General features: G+C 46.1%; 1 protein-coding gene across 4 annotated transcripts in view; it reads right to left on the bottom strand.

The window, feature by feature from the left end:
• The window catches only part of SLC24A2 (solute carrier family 24 member 2), a 279,753-nt gene that overhangs the window by 42,928 nt on the left and 220,185 nt on the right, over window positions 1-16,640 (bottom strand). For all 4 annotated transcript variants that reach the window (XM_043891283.1, XM_043891281.1, XM_043891280.1 and 1 more), the window contains 2 exons: window positions 8,143-8,241; window positions 4,873-4,991 (listed from right to left, as the gene is read on the bottom strand). In XM_043891283.1, the coding sequence (XP_043747218.1) occupies window positions 4,873-4,991; window positions 8,143-8,241 (218 nt within the window). The remainder of the gene's footprint in view (window positions 1-4,872; window positions 4,992-8,142; window positions 8,242-16,640) is intronic.

The following is a 16,640-nucleotide window of genomic DNA, read 5'->3' as shown; positions in this document are numbered from 1 at the left end:
TGGAGGAGGGCATGGCAACTCACTCCAGTACTCTTGCCTGGAGAATCCGCATGGACAGAGGAGCCTGGCAGGCCCCAGTCCATGGGGTTGCAAAGAGTCGGAGACGACTAAGCGACTAAGCACTGTTTGCTAATTTTTGCACCAAATGGGCTCTTACCTTGCCACCCAGTAGTCTACCCTCCCTCACTCTGGCCCCTTTGTTACCATTCAGAAAGAGCTCTCTTCCTATCTCATAGATCTGATGCTGCCACTCCACGGCAGCTCCCTGCTTCCAGCAGGGGGATGTCCGTACTTCTCAGGCAGAGCCACAACGTCCTTCCTGAGGCCTGTGTGTCTCCTCCCTCCCCATCCGCTGCTCTGGTCCAGGCCTCATCAGCTCTGCCCCAACCCCTGCAGCCACCTCACTGCCCCACCACTGCTATCCAATTTCTTGCTGCACATCTGATCTCTACACCTCAGTGCACCCTCCTGGATCTTTCACAGGTGCAAATCACATCTGGGAACCTATGGCAGCTTGTTGTTGTCCTGAAAGGGAGTCAACTTGTGTATCATGGTCCTCAAGGCAGGCCAGCCCTGCTGGGACCTCACTGCGACCATCCGCCCTCCCTCTGCTCCCCACTCTCCAGCTACACTGACTTCTCTGCTCCTCAAACAAGTCAAGTTCATTTCTGCCTCTGTGGGTGCTGTTCCCTTGGCCTGGCTTGTTCTTTTGTTCAAGATTTTTATTTTTATTTGGATGTGGACTATTTTTAAAGTCTTTATTGACTCTGTTGCAATGTTGCTTCTGCTTTATGTTTTGCTTTTTCACTGCAAGGCATGTGGGATCATAGCTCCCAGACCAAGGATTGAACTCGCACCCTTTTCTGCATTGGAAGGCAAAGTCTTAACCACTGGACCACCACAGATGTTCTGGCTGGCTTGTTCTTAAAGTTCAGCCTCTGTTCAAACGCCACTTCCTTAGTGAAGCTTTCCCTCACCTCCCAACCTAAAGGGGCCCCTCCACTTGCCCTCCATTGAGTCACCAGGCTTTATTTTCTTCATGGCCCCATTGCTGTCCATAATTACGTCTTGGTTTACATTTGCAGTCTCTCTGCTCTGCTAGAATGGTCCTAAAATTCTGCTAGAATTTCCAAGGCCCAGCACATCGCCTGACACATACTGGATGAGCACTGAAAAGTTTCTGATTCAACAAGGGAAGAATTTCAGCCCAACTTACTTTTCCAAGTGGATTTCTCCTCCCTCCTCACCTCACATTTCAGTCTCTAGTTCTGCTGGCCTTTTCACCAGTCACTAACATGGATTTCCCTCTTAACGGACCATTTTGTCATTGCCTCCTTTTTTGAGCAACAAACTCCTACTCACTCCTCAATGCCCAGCTCAAATATTACCTCTTCTCTTAAGTTTTTGCACTTTCCCTTGCTTGGGTCTTCCTTTGGAAGGCTCCCAGAACACTCTGTATTCTTTCCTGACATGTGTGTGAAAGTCACCCAGTTGTGTCAGACTCTCTGTGACCCCATGGACTGCAGCCCACCAGGCTCCTCTGTCCATGGAATTCTCCAGACAAGAATACTGGAATGGGTTGCCATTTCCTTCTCCAGGGGATCATCCTGACTCAGGGATTGAACCTGGGTCTCCTGCACTGCAGGTAGACTCTTTATGTGACAAACTGGGTCATAATTATTTACCTACTACAGATGTTTATTTATTTGCTTATCATACCCTGGATATACTCAAACATTATATATGTATATATTCTTTCTATATAAATTTTCATTTTAGCTACAATGAACTTTTACCTATAGGGAAGGGACATCTTGGATGCTATTTATATAGTAGGTATGGGCACATAGGGTTCCCCAGAGGCTCTGTGGTAAAGAATCCACCCACCAATGCAGAAGATACAGGTTCCATCCCTGGGCTGGGCAGATCGCCTGGAGAAGGGAATGGCAACCCACTTCAGTATTCTTGCTTGGAGAATCCCATGAACAGAGGAGCCTGGTGGGCTACAGTGCATGGGGTCGCAAAAGAGTTGGACACAACTTAGCAACTAAACAACAAGAAAATGGGCACTAATAAATAATAGCATTTAGCTCTGTGCTAAGTGCTTTATGCACATTATCTCATGCAACTCTCCTAATATCCCGAATGAGGCAGGTACTGTGATTATCTGTACTTTGCAGATGAGGAAACTAGAAGAAGGTTTGATAACTCTCTCGTGTCGCCTCTGAAAATCACTGCCAGGCTGTCCTGCGGGCGGCTGGTGGGGAGGCTCTCTGAAGGCCTGTGTGCCCTGGGGCTCTTAGTGTATCAGCATGGTGCACAAATCTGTCCTGTCACCCTGAGTGAGACCCGGGGACACAGCTCTGCTCAGAGAGGGGTTGGCTGGGGCTCTGTCAACCCCCTGCAGCAAGCTGCTTCCGTGTGGGGGTACAGCTGTCCCTCTGCCAGCCAGATGGACAGGCACGGCGGCGAGGGTGCCCTCTGCACACCTGTGACTGTGTGTCCCCAAGGACAGCCAGATGTTCCTGGGGCCTGCCTCCTCCTGCCACATGCTGCAGACGTAAGCTGCTCTGCCGGCTCACCCTTGAGCTAACGCGAAGGGACTGTGGGCAGGGCTCTGGGCAGGAGGGCAAGAGTCTAGGAGGCAGAGGGCAGAAGTAGCTGCCATGTTTCTGTCTTCCTTTAGCCATTCCCCGCCGCCCCCCGCAGCTTTACTGAGGTGTAACTGACAAATAACAATTCCATCTATTTAAGGTATACAATGTGAAGACAGGTATACCTCATGAAAAGCACAGCAAAGGAAACAGTAGACAAATGAAAAGGCAACCTATGCAGTGGGAGAAAATATCTATAGATCATATATCTGATAAGGAGTTCATAACCAAAATATATGAGGAACTCTTACAACTCAATAGCAAACAATGAATAACCTGATTAAAAAATGGGTGAAGGATCTGAGTGGATATTTTTCTGAAGGAGACAACACACAAATGGCCAACACATGTACAAAAAGGTGCTTGACATCTTTATCCTTTCCTTTAAATGAAGAAAGTTTCTTTGCATGTTTCTTCAGGGAATAAAAGCAACAGGCAATGATGAGCAAGCGTCTTTCTAAGAAACACAGACTTCCTCTGTTGCAGAGAGCATCCCAATACAAAGGAGAAGAGAGGGTTGGAATTGGTTTGCTGTAGTCTGGCTTCATTATCAGCTCATCGGGAAAATTCTGTCTAGAGAAGTGGGTCACAAACTTTGGGGTCATGCTACTCAAAAAGTGTGGTTCTTAGACCAGCCACATCAGAATCACCTGGGAGCTCAGGAGAGCTGCAGACTTGGGGCCCCACTCTGGACCTGACAAACCAGACCCTGAATTTTAACAGAATCCTCCAGGAAATTCCTAAACACATTAAAGTCTGAGAAACACCGACTCAAGGGTGACTGGTTAAAATGTACATTTGGGACTCTATGCCTTAGAAATTCTGATTCACTTGATGAGGGTGAGATACAGAAATCTAACAAGCACCACCTACTTTTTGGTTCTGCCTAAATTTTTGAGCAACTGTGATCTGAGGCAGCGGAAACAGTACAGATTCTGTATTTAGACAGTCCTAAGGCAACAGTCCCAGTATTCTTGCCTGGACAATCCCCAAGGACAGAGGAGCCTGGCAGGCTACAGTCCATAGCGTCGCAGAGGCAGACACACAAGATCAGTGCTAAGAAGCAACTTAGCACACACACGCACAAGATCAAATCTCAGCTCTAATAGCTACAAACCAGGTAATCCTGAATAACTGCTTCATCTTAAGCTTTAGCTTCCTCACCTATAAAACAGAGATACTAAATGTCTATACCTTCAGCTGGGTGGTTTAAAGTGATAGCATAGACAAAGCACCTAGCACTGAAGCTATGGCACACACACAGTGGATATAAGTGGTAAGTATTGTAGCCATTAGATCAAACAGCTATCTAATGGTTGCAACACTGAACGATGGACTGGACCACAGTACTGACTAATTTCAACTGCAGGGACAAAAAAGGCCAAAGGGGGTTAACCAAGGGATGATGGCTGTGGTTTCTCTGTTACTTAATCATGGCCCTAAAGACACAGAGAGGATTAGACTGCAGCAGTGATCAAACTTTATCATCTATTAAAAATCACCAGGGACGGGAGTTAAAATGGTGATTCCTTGGATGTGTGTGTAATGTGTGACTGAGTCCCTTCGCCGTTCACCTGAAACTATCACAGCATTGTTCATCGGCTACACCCCAATACAAAATAAAAAGTTCAAAAGAAAAAAGTGCTGATCCTGGGTGCTGCTTCTCAGTGATTCTATTTCCCATTAGATCTGGGATATGGACCAGGGATCTGCATTTTTATCCCCAGGAGATTTGATGCATGACTCCTCCAATCTCACCCTGAGAAACAGCGGCTTGGAGAATGCGTGTGTGCATGCTAAGTCGCTTCAGTTATGCCTGACTCTGTGCGACCCTATGGACCACAGCCCATCAGGCTCCTCTGTCCATGGGATTCTCCAGGCAATAATACTGGAGTGGGTTACTGTGCCGTCCTCCAGGGGATCTTCCCGAGCCAGGGATCAAACTTGCGTCTCTTCCATCTCCTGCATTGCAGGTGGGTTCTTTACTACAAGTGCCACCTGGGAAGCCTGGCTTGGAGAATATGTCCACTTATATGATGAATGAAGAGTCTGATGCATGCGGTGCCCTGGCTGGTACTGGGAAGTACACACAGGGACGGATGACTCTGGGGTCCTCTGAGCTGGGAGCTGGGGCCTCCGAGGAGAATGCAGGTCTGTGCTGCTAGGCTAAAATATCAATACACACAGCAGCCTGGAGAGCAATGAGAAACTGCTGTACCTGGGCTTCTGCAGCTTCGATGCTGTGGGAGAGATTTCCATTTTGTACTGGTTCCGAAGCATCACTGGAGGGTGTCATCTCCACTTCTGTGCTGGTGCTGTTTGGGAGCTCGATTTTTTCTGTGACAAAATTTAGACACACAGAAAGCAAGCAAATGGAGTCAGTGGGGGTAAAAGCCATATTGAGAAGAACATCCTAAAATGTTGGGCCACAGGAGAAGGTAGTGGCGTCCAAGGGGTGATAAGACCCAGGGCTGGGTTGTGCCAGATGTCTAGGATTTTTTTGCCTCCCGGCCTTCCAGTGTACTCAGCCCTCCTCCTCTCTTTAATAGCTCCCTGGCATCCCTGCTGGCCTATGTCTGACCTTGGATACCCTATCAACTCTAGGGGTATGCCTTCTCTAGACTGGGAAAACTTACCAACTTGCCATTCAAGAACATGAGCATGGACATTTTAAAACCAAAACCATACCCAATCTCCACAGTACTGTCTATACCCATGACCACATCCTTCAGAGATTTTCTTACGGCAGGATCTTTTCTTCTATAATTACATTCTAGAAAGGACATTTATTAGCTTGGGCTTCAGGAGGCTTAAGTCCTAGGCTCTGCTCTGACAGAATCAGGTGGTCATCTCAGGGAAGATCCCTCATTTCTCCAGAACCTTACCTATGCGATGAGGGGAATCAACTGGGTGACCTCCAACGCCCAGTACTTTTAGCTCTAATTCCCTCAGGCTCAGTGGGTGGAAAGTTTGACCAGGGCTTTGGTGCAGTGGGTAGGGCAAACCTGGGAACCTGGCCTTCTCAAAATGCCTGGAGAATACTACTTAGGCGGTTCCACACTTGGGCATCCTATAGAAGACCAGGCAAGGGCAGGGGATGAACAAGTAATTGAGGTAAAAATCTGTGTCATTCCTGACTGAGAGGCAACATTTGGCTAAAGTGACTCCCAGGTGACGGCTGAGTACTGGGGCTTCTGGACACTGGGCCTCACAGGCAAGCCTGGGCTCATACTCTGATGCTTAAGCTGGGGGGTCCTTAGCATGTGACTTAGCCTCTCTCAACTTCCTTATCTGCAAAACTTGGATGATGCAGAATTAGAGAATGAAATTATGGTGGCCGGGGGAAGGATGGGGAAAAGGGATAGTTAGGGAGTTTGGGATGGGCATGTACACACTGCTATATTTAAAATGGATAACCAACAAGGACCTACTGTATAGCATGTGGAGCTCTGCTCAATGTTATGCAAAGTCTGGATGGGAGGGGAGTTTGGGGGGAGAATGGACACATGTGTATGTATGGCTGAATCCTTTTGCTATTTACCCGACACTGTCACAACACTGTTTGTTAATTGGCCATACCCCAATACAAAAGCAAAAGTTAAAAAAAATTGGGGTGATGATGACAACAGAACCACCACTGCTGCTATGACTAATCACAACGATATGATCAAAGGGTACACCTGTAGAGATTACATAAGAAAACGAACTTAAAGCTCTCAGCACAGTGCCTGGTTCAGAGCGAGCAAAGAAGAAACATAAACTATTTGGATCCACTTTACAGCACCTGACTTGCACTAGAAGATTTTTTTTCCAGGGCTCAGAGGAACACCTGCAGGTGATCAGTGATCGGGCACCACTGAGGTTTTTTGCCATAATTTCAGAGAGAGGGAAATATAAAGGGTTGCCCTCTGGCTGAGCTGGGTCAAGTCTTGGGACTTGTCAAGTCTAGGAGTTCGGCTGTGTGGTTGGTTCAGTGTCAGGGTCACCAGGAGTACCAGAAAGCTCATCAGTTTCAGATGTTGGCAGCTTCAGGCTGCTCAGAAAGTATTAGAGTATTTCTAGCAACTTCAGAAAAGTTAAACATTTCTATCACTGATAAATTTACTGGGAAATAATTTGAGAGTTATATAAAAATTGTTGAATTTAAAGGAGCCAAATTTTGGAAGTCATTGGGAAATGCTTTGTTTATTCATGTATTCAGTTGTGGAATACAAAGGCATAAATACATTTGAATATGGAAAGCCACTGAAACTCCAACTTCTTTTATCTTAGTAGTGATAGTGTTTTCCTAATGATGTTCTGCTGTGTGTGATTGTCTGTTTTTCCTAATATGCTTGGTTCAATTGTTTAAACTAAAAAATACTCAGTACCTTGGGAAATATTAAATCTATGTTTGTGTGTCTGTTAGCTGAGTTGATACAACTTTAGGATCAGCCTTTAATGACCAAACAACAGGGGGTTCTGGGTCCCAAAGTGAAGTTAAGATGTGTAAGAACAGACATGAACACATGAGAAGAAGCGACTTCCAGGAGTGAGAGCTAACATTTTAGTTTATTTCTTTTAAGTTCCCCCCGCCCCCATACCCAACAGAATCTTGACTGTTTCTTGGCCAAAGATTTTTCCTGAAACTAGAAGTCAGGAGAACAGAGGAGACATAAGCTCTTCCAAGGAATGTCATATATTTTGAGTGCAACACTGTTAAATTTTGTCTGCAGATAATTTTAGTTTCTTGGGCATCGTGTATCGCATAGATCCAGATTAGGGTAAATTTAGTCTGAATTTAGAATTTGAGAGCTACATTAGAGTCACAGACTGGAGAGGAGGAACATTATGTTCCAAGTTAAAATAAGACCACTAAATGTCACGATCTGGTCACAAAGGAACTCAGAAAAAGTCAACCAAAAGGGACCGGGGCTAGCTGCTGAATTCTTAAGAAGGGAGAGTCAGGGCCATCTTGCAGGGACCCGGTCACTCAGTTCAGGAGCAACCAAGTGAACAATCTAGTAATTTGGTGGGGGTGATGCAGGAGATGTCACAGGAATAAAATCTTGTTACCAAGCGAGAACTTCAGAAAGGGTACTCTCACCTTTTGTCAAGTATTAAAGGACAGGTCTGTGTGTCCTCATTTTGTGCAATCTCCGAAATGGAGTGATTTTCTACTCCAGTGGAGATGTGTGGTTAGGAGGTGGTATAAATTTATTTTAAAATTTTTACTTTAACATTATTATTTATTTATTTTATATGGCTCTTCATAGAATCATGTCACTGTTTTTAATGTTCCCCTGGGAGTAGGTGACCTATTGGGTCTGTTCATGCCCTGGACCCACCAGGGGAAGTGGGACTCTTTCAGATGTCCGAGAAAGGGCTGAGCAACTGGGTTCTGTGTCTGCGCTGAGTTGGGATGCCCACACTGGGTCCTGCTTCTCTGCCCCCTGCTTCACGCACTCCAGGGATGAACGGCAGGGGATGGACATCTCCCCTTACTCACCCACGTGATTGGCAGCCCCGTTCTGCCTCTCGTTCTCATCCACCTGACATTTCTTCTTGGCAATCTTGTGGAGAATTGAAGCCTTTTCTCTGAACCTCCCTGAAGCAAGAGAAAGTAATGGAAAGGAGACGGGGTGAGAAGGAAGAGAAAGAGAGGCTCCCGGCAAATGGTGAGGCGCTGGCAAAGCAGGTGCCTAGCTTTCTTAGCTAGGGTGTCGTCCAGGGGTGACCACTCCTTTCTGCCCAACCAAGAGGCCCTAGGACCTGCATGAAAAGTACTTTCTTACCTTGTGGATCCCTCAGCCCAGTTCTCTACTTCACAATCTCAAGCTGCTGGGTCACAGACAGAAGATCTCCTTTGGACCTCTTCTCTCCCTCCCAATTGCTTACAAAAAAACAAAAACACCAATCCTCACCGAAACTCCCTTCATTGCTGTGACTCCGAAACAGGTCTAGACACAGAACTGCTCCGGACGCATGCCCATTTCTCTGAAATTAGATGCTCATCCCAGGATTGGCTTTTGACCGTGGAAAGCCAAGCCCAGGGGTCCTTTGATTTGACTCTCGTTTTCAAACATGTATCTTAATTAACACTGCAGTTTCTAAAGGAGTCGGGAGCATGCATTGCAGTCGAATTAGCTGAATCAGCTGCAATGAAAGCATCAAGGAGGCAACTGATTGCATTTGGGGATTCAGGGCAAAGGATGATCAACTAAGCACAGCAAATAATGTCTGTGGGTGATGAGACACTTAAGGAAAGGTTCTGGAAAAAATACCGTTTTCAAAGTAATCGTTTTAAACAGCTGTGCCACAAAAGTAATGCTTCATTTCTTCTCCATTACTGACATAATTAATGGGTAAATGCATGCAACAAGCACAGGAAAAAAACAAACATGCAAAAGTATAGAGATTAGTGAAACATAGCACATTTTCCTTTTTTTTTTTTAATCCTTGATTCCCACTGCCCCCCTCCCCACTCCCTTCCTCCTGGGATTATTCAAGGTACAAAGGAGCCTCATTTTAAACTAACTAATTATTGCCTACATTTAGATGAGTCCCTGAAAATACTGTAACTCCTACAATTTTCCCACTAGACACTTGTGGTTGGCTCGGTTCTCTAGCAGGATATTAGCACGGGAGCTTATTCTACTTTTCGAGGAAAGACCACAACCAAACCAAATCAGTCTCAAACTATTTCCCCTGGGCAAGTCCATCCTCCTAGGATGGGACATGGCAGGTTGGCATCCCCACCCCACTCCTCCTGTGGACGGAAATCCAGGGGAGTGGTCATACAGGTGACTCGTGTGGCTGGTTGGGAATGACAGAAGCGGTAAATGAGAGACGGGCCAGCTGACTTCAATGGTGAAGGTGATGCAAAAGAAGCTCCTTCTGCTCAAAAGCTCCATTAGCCTTAAATCTAGATGTCTGCTTTCACAAGGTAGCCTCTAGGATGTTGGTCCCTTAGTCTAGGTAATGAATGTGCTCCGCTGGGCACATTCTTCAAGGAAACAGGAAGAGGAACATTATGCAGAAAAAAAGTAGGTCAGTGTGTGGCCTGGGTTTCATAAGGAATGAGAAAGAAGGACGAAGTGATGGACACGATGTCCCCCCTTGAGGGATAGTGAAGGTCAGCATTGGGTTTACCATGCTGGAGGGTCTTCTGCATTTAGCTATTTCTATTTAATCTCCAAGGAAAACCTGGGGAAGAAAGAGGGGAAGGAAAGAAGTAGGGGGACTAGAAGAAGGAGGAGGTAAAAGGGAATAAGAACGGAAAGAAAAAGGAAAGGAAAAGAAATAATTCAATAATGAGGAGGAAGGCAGGAAGCTGGGACTGTCTGGAGGTCGCCCAGGCAGCATGGTTAGAAGACACTTTCCCGTCTACAAAGTCTAGTCTTATTTGGGGACTAGGTAGATGGATAACAAAGAGTGATTCTCAGCATTTGGCAGCCTGAAGCCTAAAGAGGGGTACTACTTGTGTAAGATGACTCTAAGAAGTCCTTAAATCATCTGCTGAAAAGCCAAGAAGAGGAAAAGGGAGGTTCTGAAACGTTATAGAAGATGATGCTTCTACTAATAAAGCCACTCTGTGGACTCAGGGTCAGTCTTTGAGCTTAGAACAATCTGCAGCTGTATGATCAACCATGGCTATTTAAAAATTATATATAAGATAATAATAAAATGAGAGAGCATTCAGAAGAGGAAACAAGCTTGGGGAAATAAAACCTGAAGTAAACCAATCCAAGTCAAGCCCAAAAGTCATGAATCATGGCAGAGAAAATCGCTGATAGTTAATCACATGTTCTATATGGTTGCAAGGATCTTTTCAGAGCTCAGATGAATGCCAGAGACAAAGGAGAACAAAAGGGACCCCACAGCATGGAGGGGTTGGTCACTGCCTCTGCCAGGAAACATCTTTCAGAACAGGGCTGGCCACTGTCACTCGAGGGCTGGTTTTCCCAAAGTCTCTAAAGGAGGAGTGGGAGAGGAGAGGAGGAGATGATTCGAGAATTGGGATTTCTGAAAATATTTTCAGAGACCAGCGAGGGTTTTGTAGACTGTGTGCATCCCTCTTCCCACTGCCACAGCACCTCAGGTTTTCTGTGCTACAGAAAAGTGGGACAGACTGACTTGACCTGTTTCCTCTTGGGGTTCAGCCCTTGGGCAGAGGCTGCCTGGGGAGCAGCTCTCATCCACCCACTGCTTCTACTTCTTTAATAGAACTTCTGTCCTAGTTTGCAGGACCTGGCTGCCATTCTGCTGTGAGGATGCTGACAACGGTGGCTCCAAGGCCTAAAAGGATTTTCCCTTTTCAGAGACTGGCTTCTAGAAAAGCAACAGTGGAAGGCTCACCTTCAGAACTTAGCACACAGGGGAATTCCTTGAGGGTGCTGGAGCAGCCTCGCCAGCAGGGCACCCTCATTTCAGCCCCAGGACACCCCTGGGATCACCACGGGGCTCCTTCTGAGAGAAGCCGTGACGATGAGGCTGGCAGGACAAGACTGGGCACAGAATGTGATTCTCAAAGGGGCCCTCTGTGTTTGTGGGTCAGGAGGCCTGGCACCTTTAGGACCTGTTCAGCCTGAAGCCACAAGCCGAGAGATCACCCTGCAGTGTGTGTGTGTGTGTGTGTGTGTTAGAAACAGCACAATATCGTGGTTAAAGGGATGTAATCTGGGATTCCCAGGAGGCTCAGTGGTAAAGAACCCACCTGCCAAAGCAGGAGACGTAAAGAGATGCAGGTTTGAACCCTGGGTCAGGAAGATCCCCTGGAGGAGGAAATGGCAAACTGCTCCAGTATTCTTGCCTGGAGAATCCCATGGACAGAGGAGCCTGGAGGGCTACAGTCCATGGGGTCACAAGAGTCAGACATGACCGGGCAACTGAGCACACACATGGATGTGTTTCGAGGTAGCAAGGCCTGGTTTAAGCGCCAGCTCTCTCCCTGGCTCTGCTAGGTGAGGGTCGATAAATCCCTGAATATTTTTGAGTTTCAGTTTTCCTGTTTGTTAAATAGGGATGCTAACCACTGACTCCTGAGTTAAATGCAAGGCTTAAGTGAGAAAATACCTGTAAACGACTGACCATAGCACCTGGCATTGGCAGAACTCTGTAAACAAGAGGAAAAAGAAAACCCAACAAACAGCCCAGGGGCAAGGGTTACATGGCCCTGTGCTGCGTTAGAAGAAGCCTTGGCATCTTCTTGTCTTTCCATTAGCGGTATCTGACCTGACAGTGTAAGCATCCCGGAGGGCCTCGTTGGATTGGTGTTTAGTTTTCCATGATTCCTTCAAAGTCAGCTCCAAAACTGATTAGAAGCATCACTTTATATCTCTCTGAAATTGAGAAGGTCAAGGTGAGGGAGCTGACCCTCTGTGTTTTAAACTCTGATCTTGTGATCTTCAAATGGAAAGATAGTGATCAGCTTTCTCCCATCACCTGTGAGGGCAGAGTGCAGGAAGGGTTGTTGGTGTTGCACAGTGGATTTGGGGTAGCTCCAAAGAGCTTCCTGGAACACCAGGGCTTTGCCTCCTCTGTCTCAGGCTCAGAATTCTAAAATAGCAATAATGAACAGAACACCCAGCTCAAACAGTTGCTGGAAGACTTAACAGTTTGAGACACATCAGGTATTTAGATGGCCCTGACATACAGTCAGTTACTCAGAAAGGGTTGTTACTATTATGGAAGTGGATGCAGGATCTTCACCCCATAAATTACTGAAGATGAGAAGCTTGATATTCAAAATAGAGTGGAGGCTTAGCAGCCTCCGGTGCAAGAGGCCTTGGCTGTAAAGGCACCACTTTCACTGACTATTTTAGGCATGGATTCCACATTGGCATAGGGGTTGACATGGACAGATCTAAGAAAAACAACTGTAACTCTGTGCCTGGGGATAAAGGAGACATTTTTGAGCACTTTTCAAGGTGAGCGAAGGAGTGATTTTCAACATGTTTTAAGGCAACTTTAACAAACATACGCTGTTGCGTGTGAACCTTTAAAGTATATTTTTATATAGTGACAGATATTTGTATACTTAAAATCTCAGAAATAGCAAACTCGGCTCAAATCGTGAGGCACCTACGTCAAAACCTAGTACACAGTTTTAATATAGTTTAGCTTGGTCTGAAATTTGCAAAAGAAAACCAGCTGAGTGTTCTCAGGGCAGTGTGTGTTGAGGGGGTGGTAGGGATGCGTGGGAGGAAAAGATCAAAGCAGAAGGGCTTATTATGAAGAAGAACAAATTTTGGAAAAACAACCTGGCATCAAAAGCCTCAACTGATCTCTCTGCCATAACACAGGAGCTCCAAGCTGCATCGCAAAATCACCTTTGGAGGTTCTGTTTTCTCCAAGGTAGAGCATTTTACTTTTGTTCTGCCGTTGATTAATGAAAACAGCCCCTGGAAATTCCTTCACATCCTTCCCACCAAGTCATCAGCAGCGCCCGACAGGAATGCTTTGGGCTGGAGATGAGATTAGCTCCTGGCTGTCACAGAGCATTCTGAGCCCCAGCAACATGGAAGAGACAGGACCAAAGAGATTTATAGATGTAAAGGGGATGGCCACACACACCTCGGCAAACAGACCTTGGTTTGGGAGAAGAAAAGGAAAAATGAAACAGAAGGGAAAACTCAGTGTGTTTGAAATTATTTTTTGTGTTTTCAGTTCTGCCTTTCCTGTCTCTGTCTTTGAGGTGTACGGCTGGGCTGGCAGCTTAAAAAGCAACAGAGCACTTGAACTTTCCTCCTGTTTATCCTTTTTTTTTTTTTTCTGGAATCAGAGACTCAGGTCAGGCAGCCAGGCCATCGTGACTGAGAAGCACGCAATGAAAGCGATGTGGCAAAGAGCAAATGCTGACCCTTGGGGTCATTGCGGGTTCCTCTCTTTCCCTCCGACCTCACAAGCTATCTATCAGCAAATCTGGGGTCTCTACTTTCAGTGTATTTCAGAACCTGACCACTTTTCCCTCCCCACCTCCCTGGGCCGAGCAACAATCCTCTGGCCTCCCAGCCAGTCTGTCTTCCACCATGTCTTCCCTGTCCCCTGGGCTGGTCTTATCCCAGGGTCATTAGCGGTCAGATCACGCCACTCACTCCTCTGTGCAAAATCCTGCAGGGGATCCTTAGGGAAAAATGAAAACCAAAGTCTTGCCAAGGACCTGGAAGATTCTGTCCAGGGAAGCTCACCTCGACCCTCCTGTCTTGTCCCCTCCCCTTCTTCTAGCTTACTCTGCACCAGCCACCCTGGCCTTCTTCTTGCTGTCTGGAAAACACTGTGCTCTCTCCACCTCAGGGCCATGGCCTTTGCTGGAATGTTCTTCTCCCAGAGATCCACAGGCTCCACTCTCTCAACTCCTTCAAGTACTGATTTGTTGTTGACTGTTGTTCAGTCACTCAGTCGTGTCCGACTGTGTGTGACCCCCTGGACTGCAGCACGCCAGGCTTCCCTGTCCTTCACCACCAAGTACTAATACTTGTTTATAAATGTCACCGTCTCATTGAAGCTGCTCTGAGCAGCCTATTTAAAGGTACAGCTTTTCTCTCCAGCACTTGCCACCCCCAAGTTATTTTCTCTAAAGCATTTTCCACCACCTCATTCACTGTATCACTATTGCTATTGATTATCTGCTGCTTCCCATTAGCAGTCAAGCTCCGTGAGGGGAGGAATTTTCATCAATTTTGTTCACTGCCGTATCCCCAGCGCCCAGTGGGGCTCAATCGATCCTTGTGTTTGTGGTTTCCAGGCAAGCTGATGAAGTTCTCACAAGCTTCCTGTTGGCTAATGGGCCAAAGTAAATCCTTTCAGGCCTACTCAAGCCCAGCGCCCCAGTAGGGCTAAGGGTCCATATATAGAGCCCTAGGAACTGTCTGAAGTAAAGAGGAGAAAATAGGGTGGACTCAGTGTTCATGCTCCAGAAGTGGAATACAGAGGGGCACCCAGTTGCCCCCCTTCTGTACCTCCTCCCCCAATCAGGTCCCCAAGGTAGGCACTGCAAGGAAGAGGAGGAAGATGGAAGAGGAGGAAGATGGAAGAGGAGGAAGATGGAAGAGGAGGTCCAGCAGAGAGTAGAGTAGGGTAGGCTAAGCTCTGGCTCCTCCTTCTGTGTGAAGATACTCCTCATTTGTCAAGGCCTAATTAAAGGGATCACCCACTCAATGGACCTGAGTTTGAGCAAACTACTTGAGACAGTGAAGGACAGGGAAGCCTGGCATGCTGCAGTCCATGGGGCAACAAAGAGTTAGACACGACTGAGAGACTGAACTGAACTGAAGGCCAGACCCGAAGTCTCTCTACTGATACCCGCGCCCTCCTTCCCAAGTGGAAATCTACCGTCTGCTCTCAGGGCATTTTGTACTCATCACAGCCCTTATTTCAGTTTGCTGCCAGCCTCTCTGCTTTCCCCACCAGAGGGCAGGCTTCTCGGGGCAGGGATCTTCTCTCTGCCATCTGTGTATTTCTCTATGCCTCCACAAGTGTCTTAGAGTCATGCTTGGCACATCTCATGCACTCACTGAATTACAGTGAAGCTCTCCCTATATTAGCTCCCCTGGGAAGTCTGAGCTTTTCTTCCAAGTCAGTACAGGTCACAACCAATCTTCCACTCTGCAAATATTAACCAAGCCTGTGCTATGAATCAGGCAATGTTTGATAATAAGATCCATCTGGTGCCCTTGTAGGGTTCGCAGCCTGGAGCCAGAGAGACAAGAAAAAAGACTTAAGATTCATGCTGTAATGGGGGGGGCCTTCTCTGGAGGGCATGGAAACTCAGAGAATAAAGTTCGAAGATAGCAGACACTACCTAGCAGCTTGGACGAGTAAGGTCCACTTGCATTCCACAAACTGCCTTCTGGGGGAGCTTATTCATCTAATAGCATCTGGCCTGATTTTTATTCTTTTTTTTTTTTTTAGTTGGAGGCTAATTACTTCACAACATTTCAGTGGGTTTTGTCATACATTAATATGAATCAGCCATAGATTTACACGTATTCCCCATCCCGATCCCCCCTCCCACCTCCCTCTCCACCCGATTCCTCTGGGTCTTCCCAATGCACCAGGCCCGAGCACTTGTCTCATGCATCCCACCTGGGCTGGTGATCTGTTTCACCATATGATTTTTATTCTTAAAAGCAAAATATTAAAAATAAAAGTCTTGCTCTGCATAAGAACATAGAGTTTACTTATTTATTCTAAATCTACTTTTGAGATACAACCCTCAAGTTATTCTAATTTTTGCAAAGCATCATGTAAAACCAATTATAAGGTTCCATTGACATGAATGGAAATCAAAGTAGTATTGTAACAAAGTAATTTATAAAGCATCTTTAGTAAATATTTTGTGAATGGACCACATAATAAAGATGATTAACATAATTTAACTGTAGTGTATTTACAGGCATAATCATAGGACTAGTTTCTGTAATTAATAAGAATATTTACATAATTTACATAATCTCAAGCCATGGCCAAACTCATCATATAATGAAATGAAACAGCCTGATATACTTATTAAGGCTTTTAAAAATAATTTTCTGTTAAGAGTGACCTTTGGAGTCACAAGTAAGGCTCAGATCTGTCCAGGCGTGAATTGGTTCTGTCATCTCTCCTAATGGGGTTCACCTTATCACTGGAAATAGGGTCCCTTCTTAAATATTTTGGAAAATTTCCAATGTATTTCAGAAGTTGTTATCTTAAAAGAATGAAATTCTGTCCTTTATCCCAATTTCTTGCCTTTTCAGGGACTTTGCCTAATCCGTCATCTTTAATCCTTCCCTTTCTCCTCAGCCTATAGTCATGCTTGTCTTTCAATGTGGCAGCCTTTCTCTTGACTCCAGCTAGCCTACGGGCACTTGCTCTCGCTTGCTTTCTCTTTATGGCCAAACCTCCGCAAAGGTCAGTCTGTGCGGTGCCCCTGCGTCCCTAGGGCTCCTTCGGTCATTTCTTAACTCTGCATCTGCCATTCGTCAGCATTTCACCACTGAACCTATCCGCGGCCCCTTTTCACCT

This window comes from Cervus elaphus, chromosome 29 (assembly GCF_910594005.1).
Source record: "Cervus elaphus chromosome 29, mCerEla1.1, whole genome shotgun sequence".
Classification (NCBI taxonomy): Eukaryota; Metazoa; Chordata; class Mammalia; order Artiodactyla; family Cervidae; genus Cervus; species Cervus elaphus.
The sequence above is the reverse complement of the archived record's forward strand: the minus strand, read 5'-3'. Positions and strand labels throughout refer to the sequence as shown.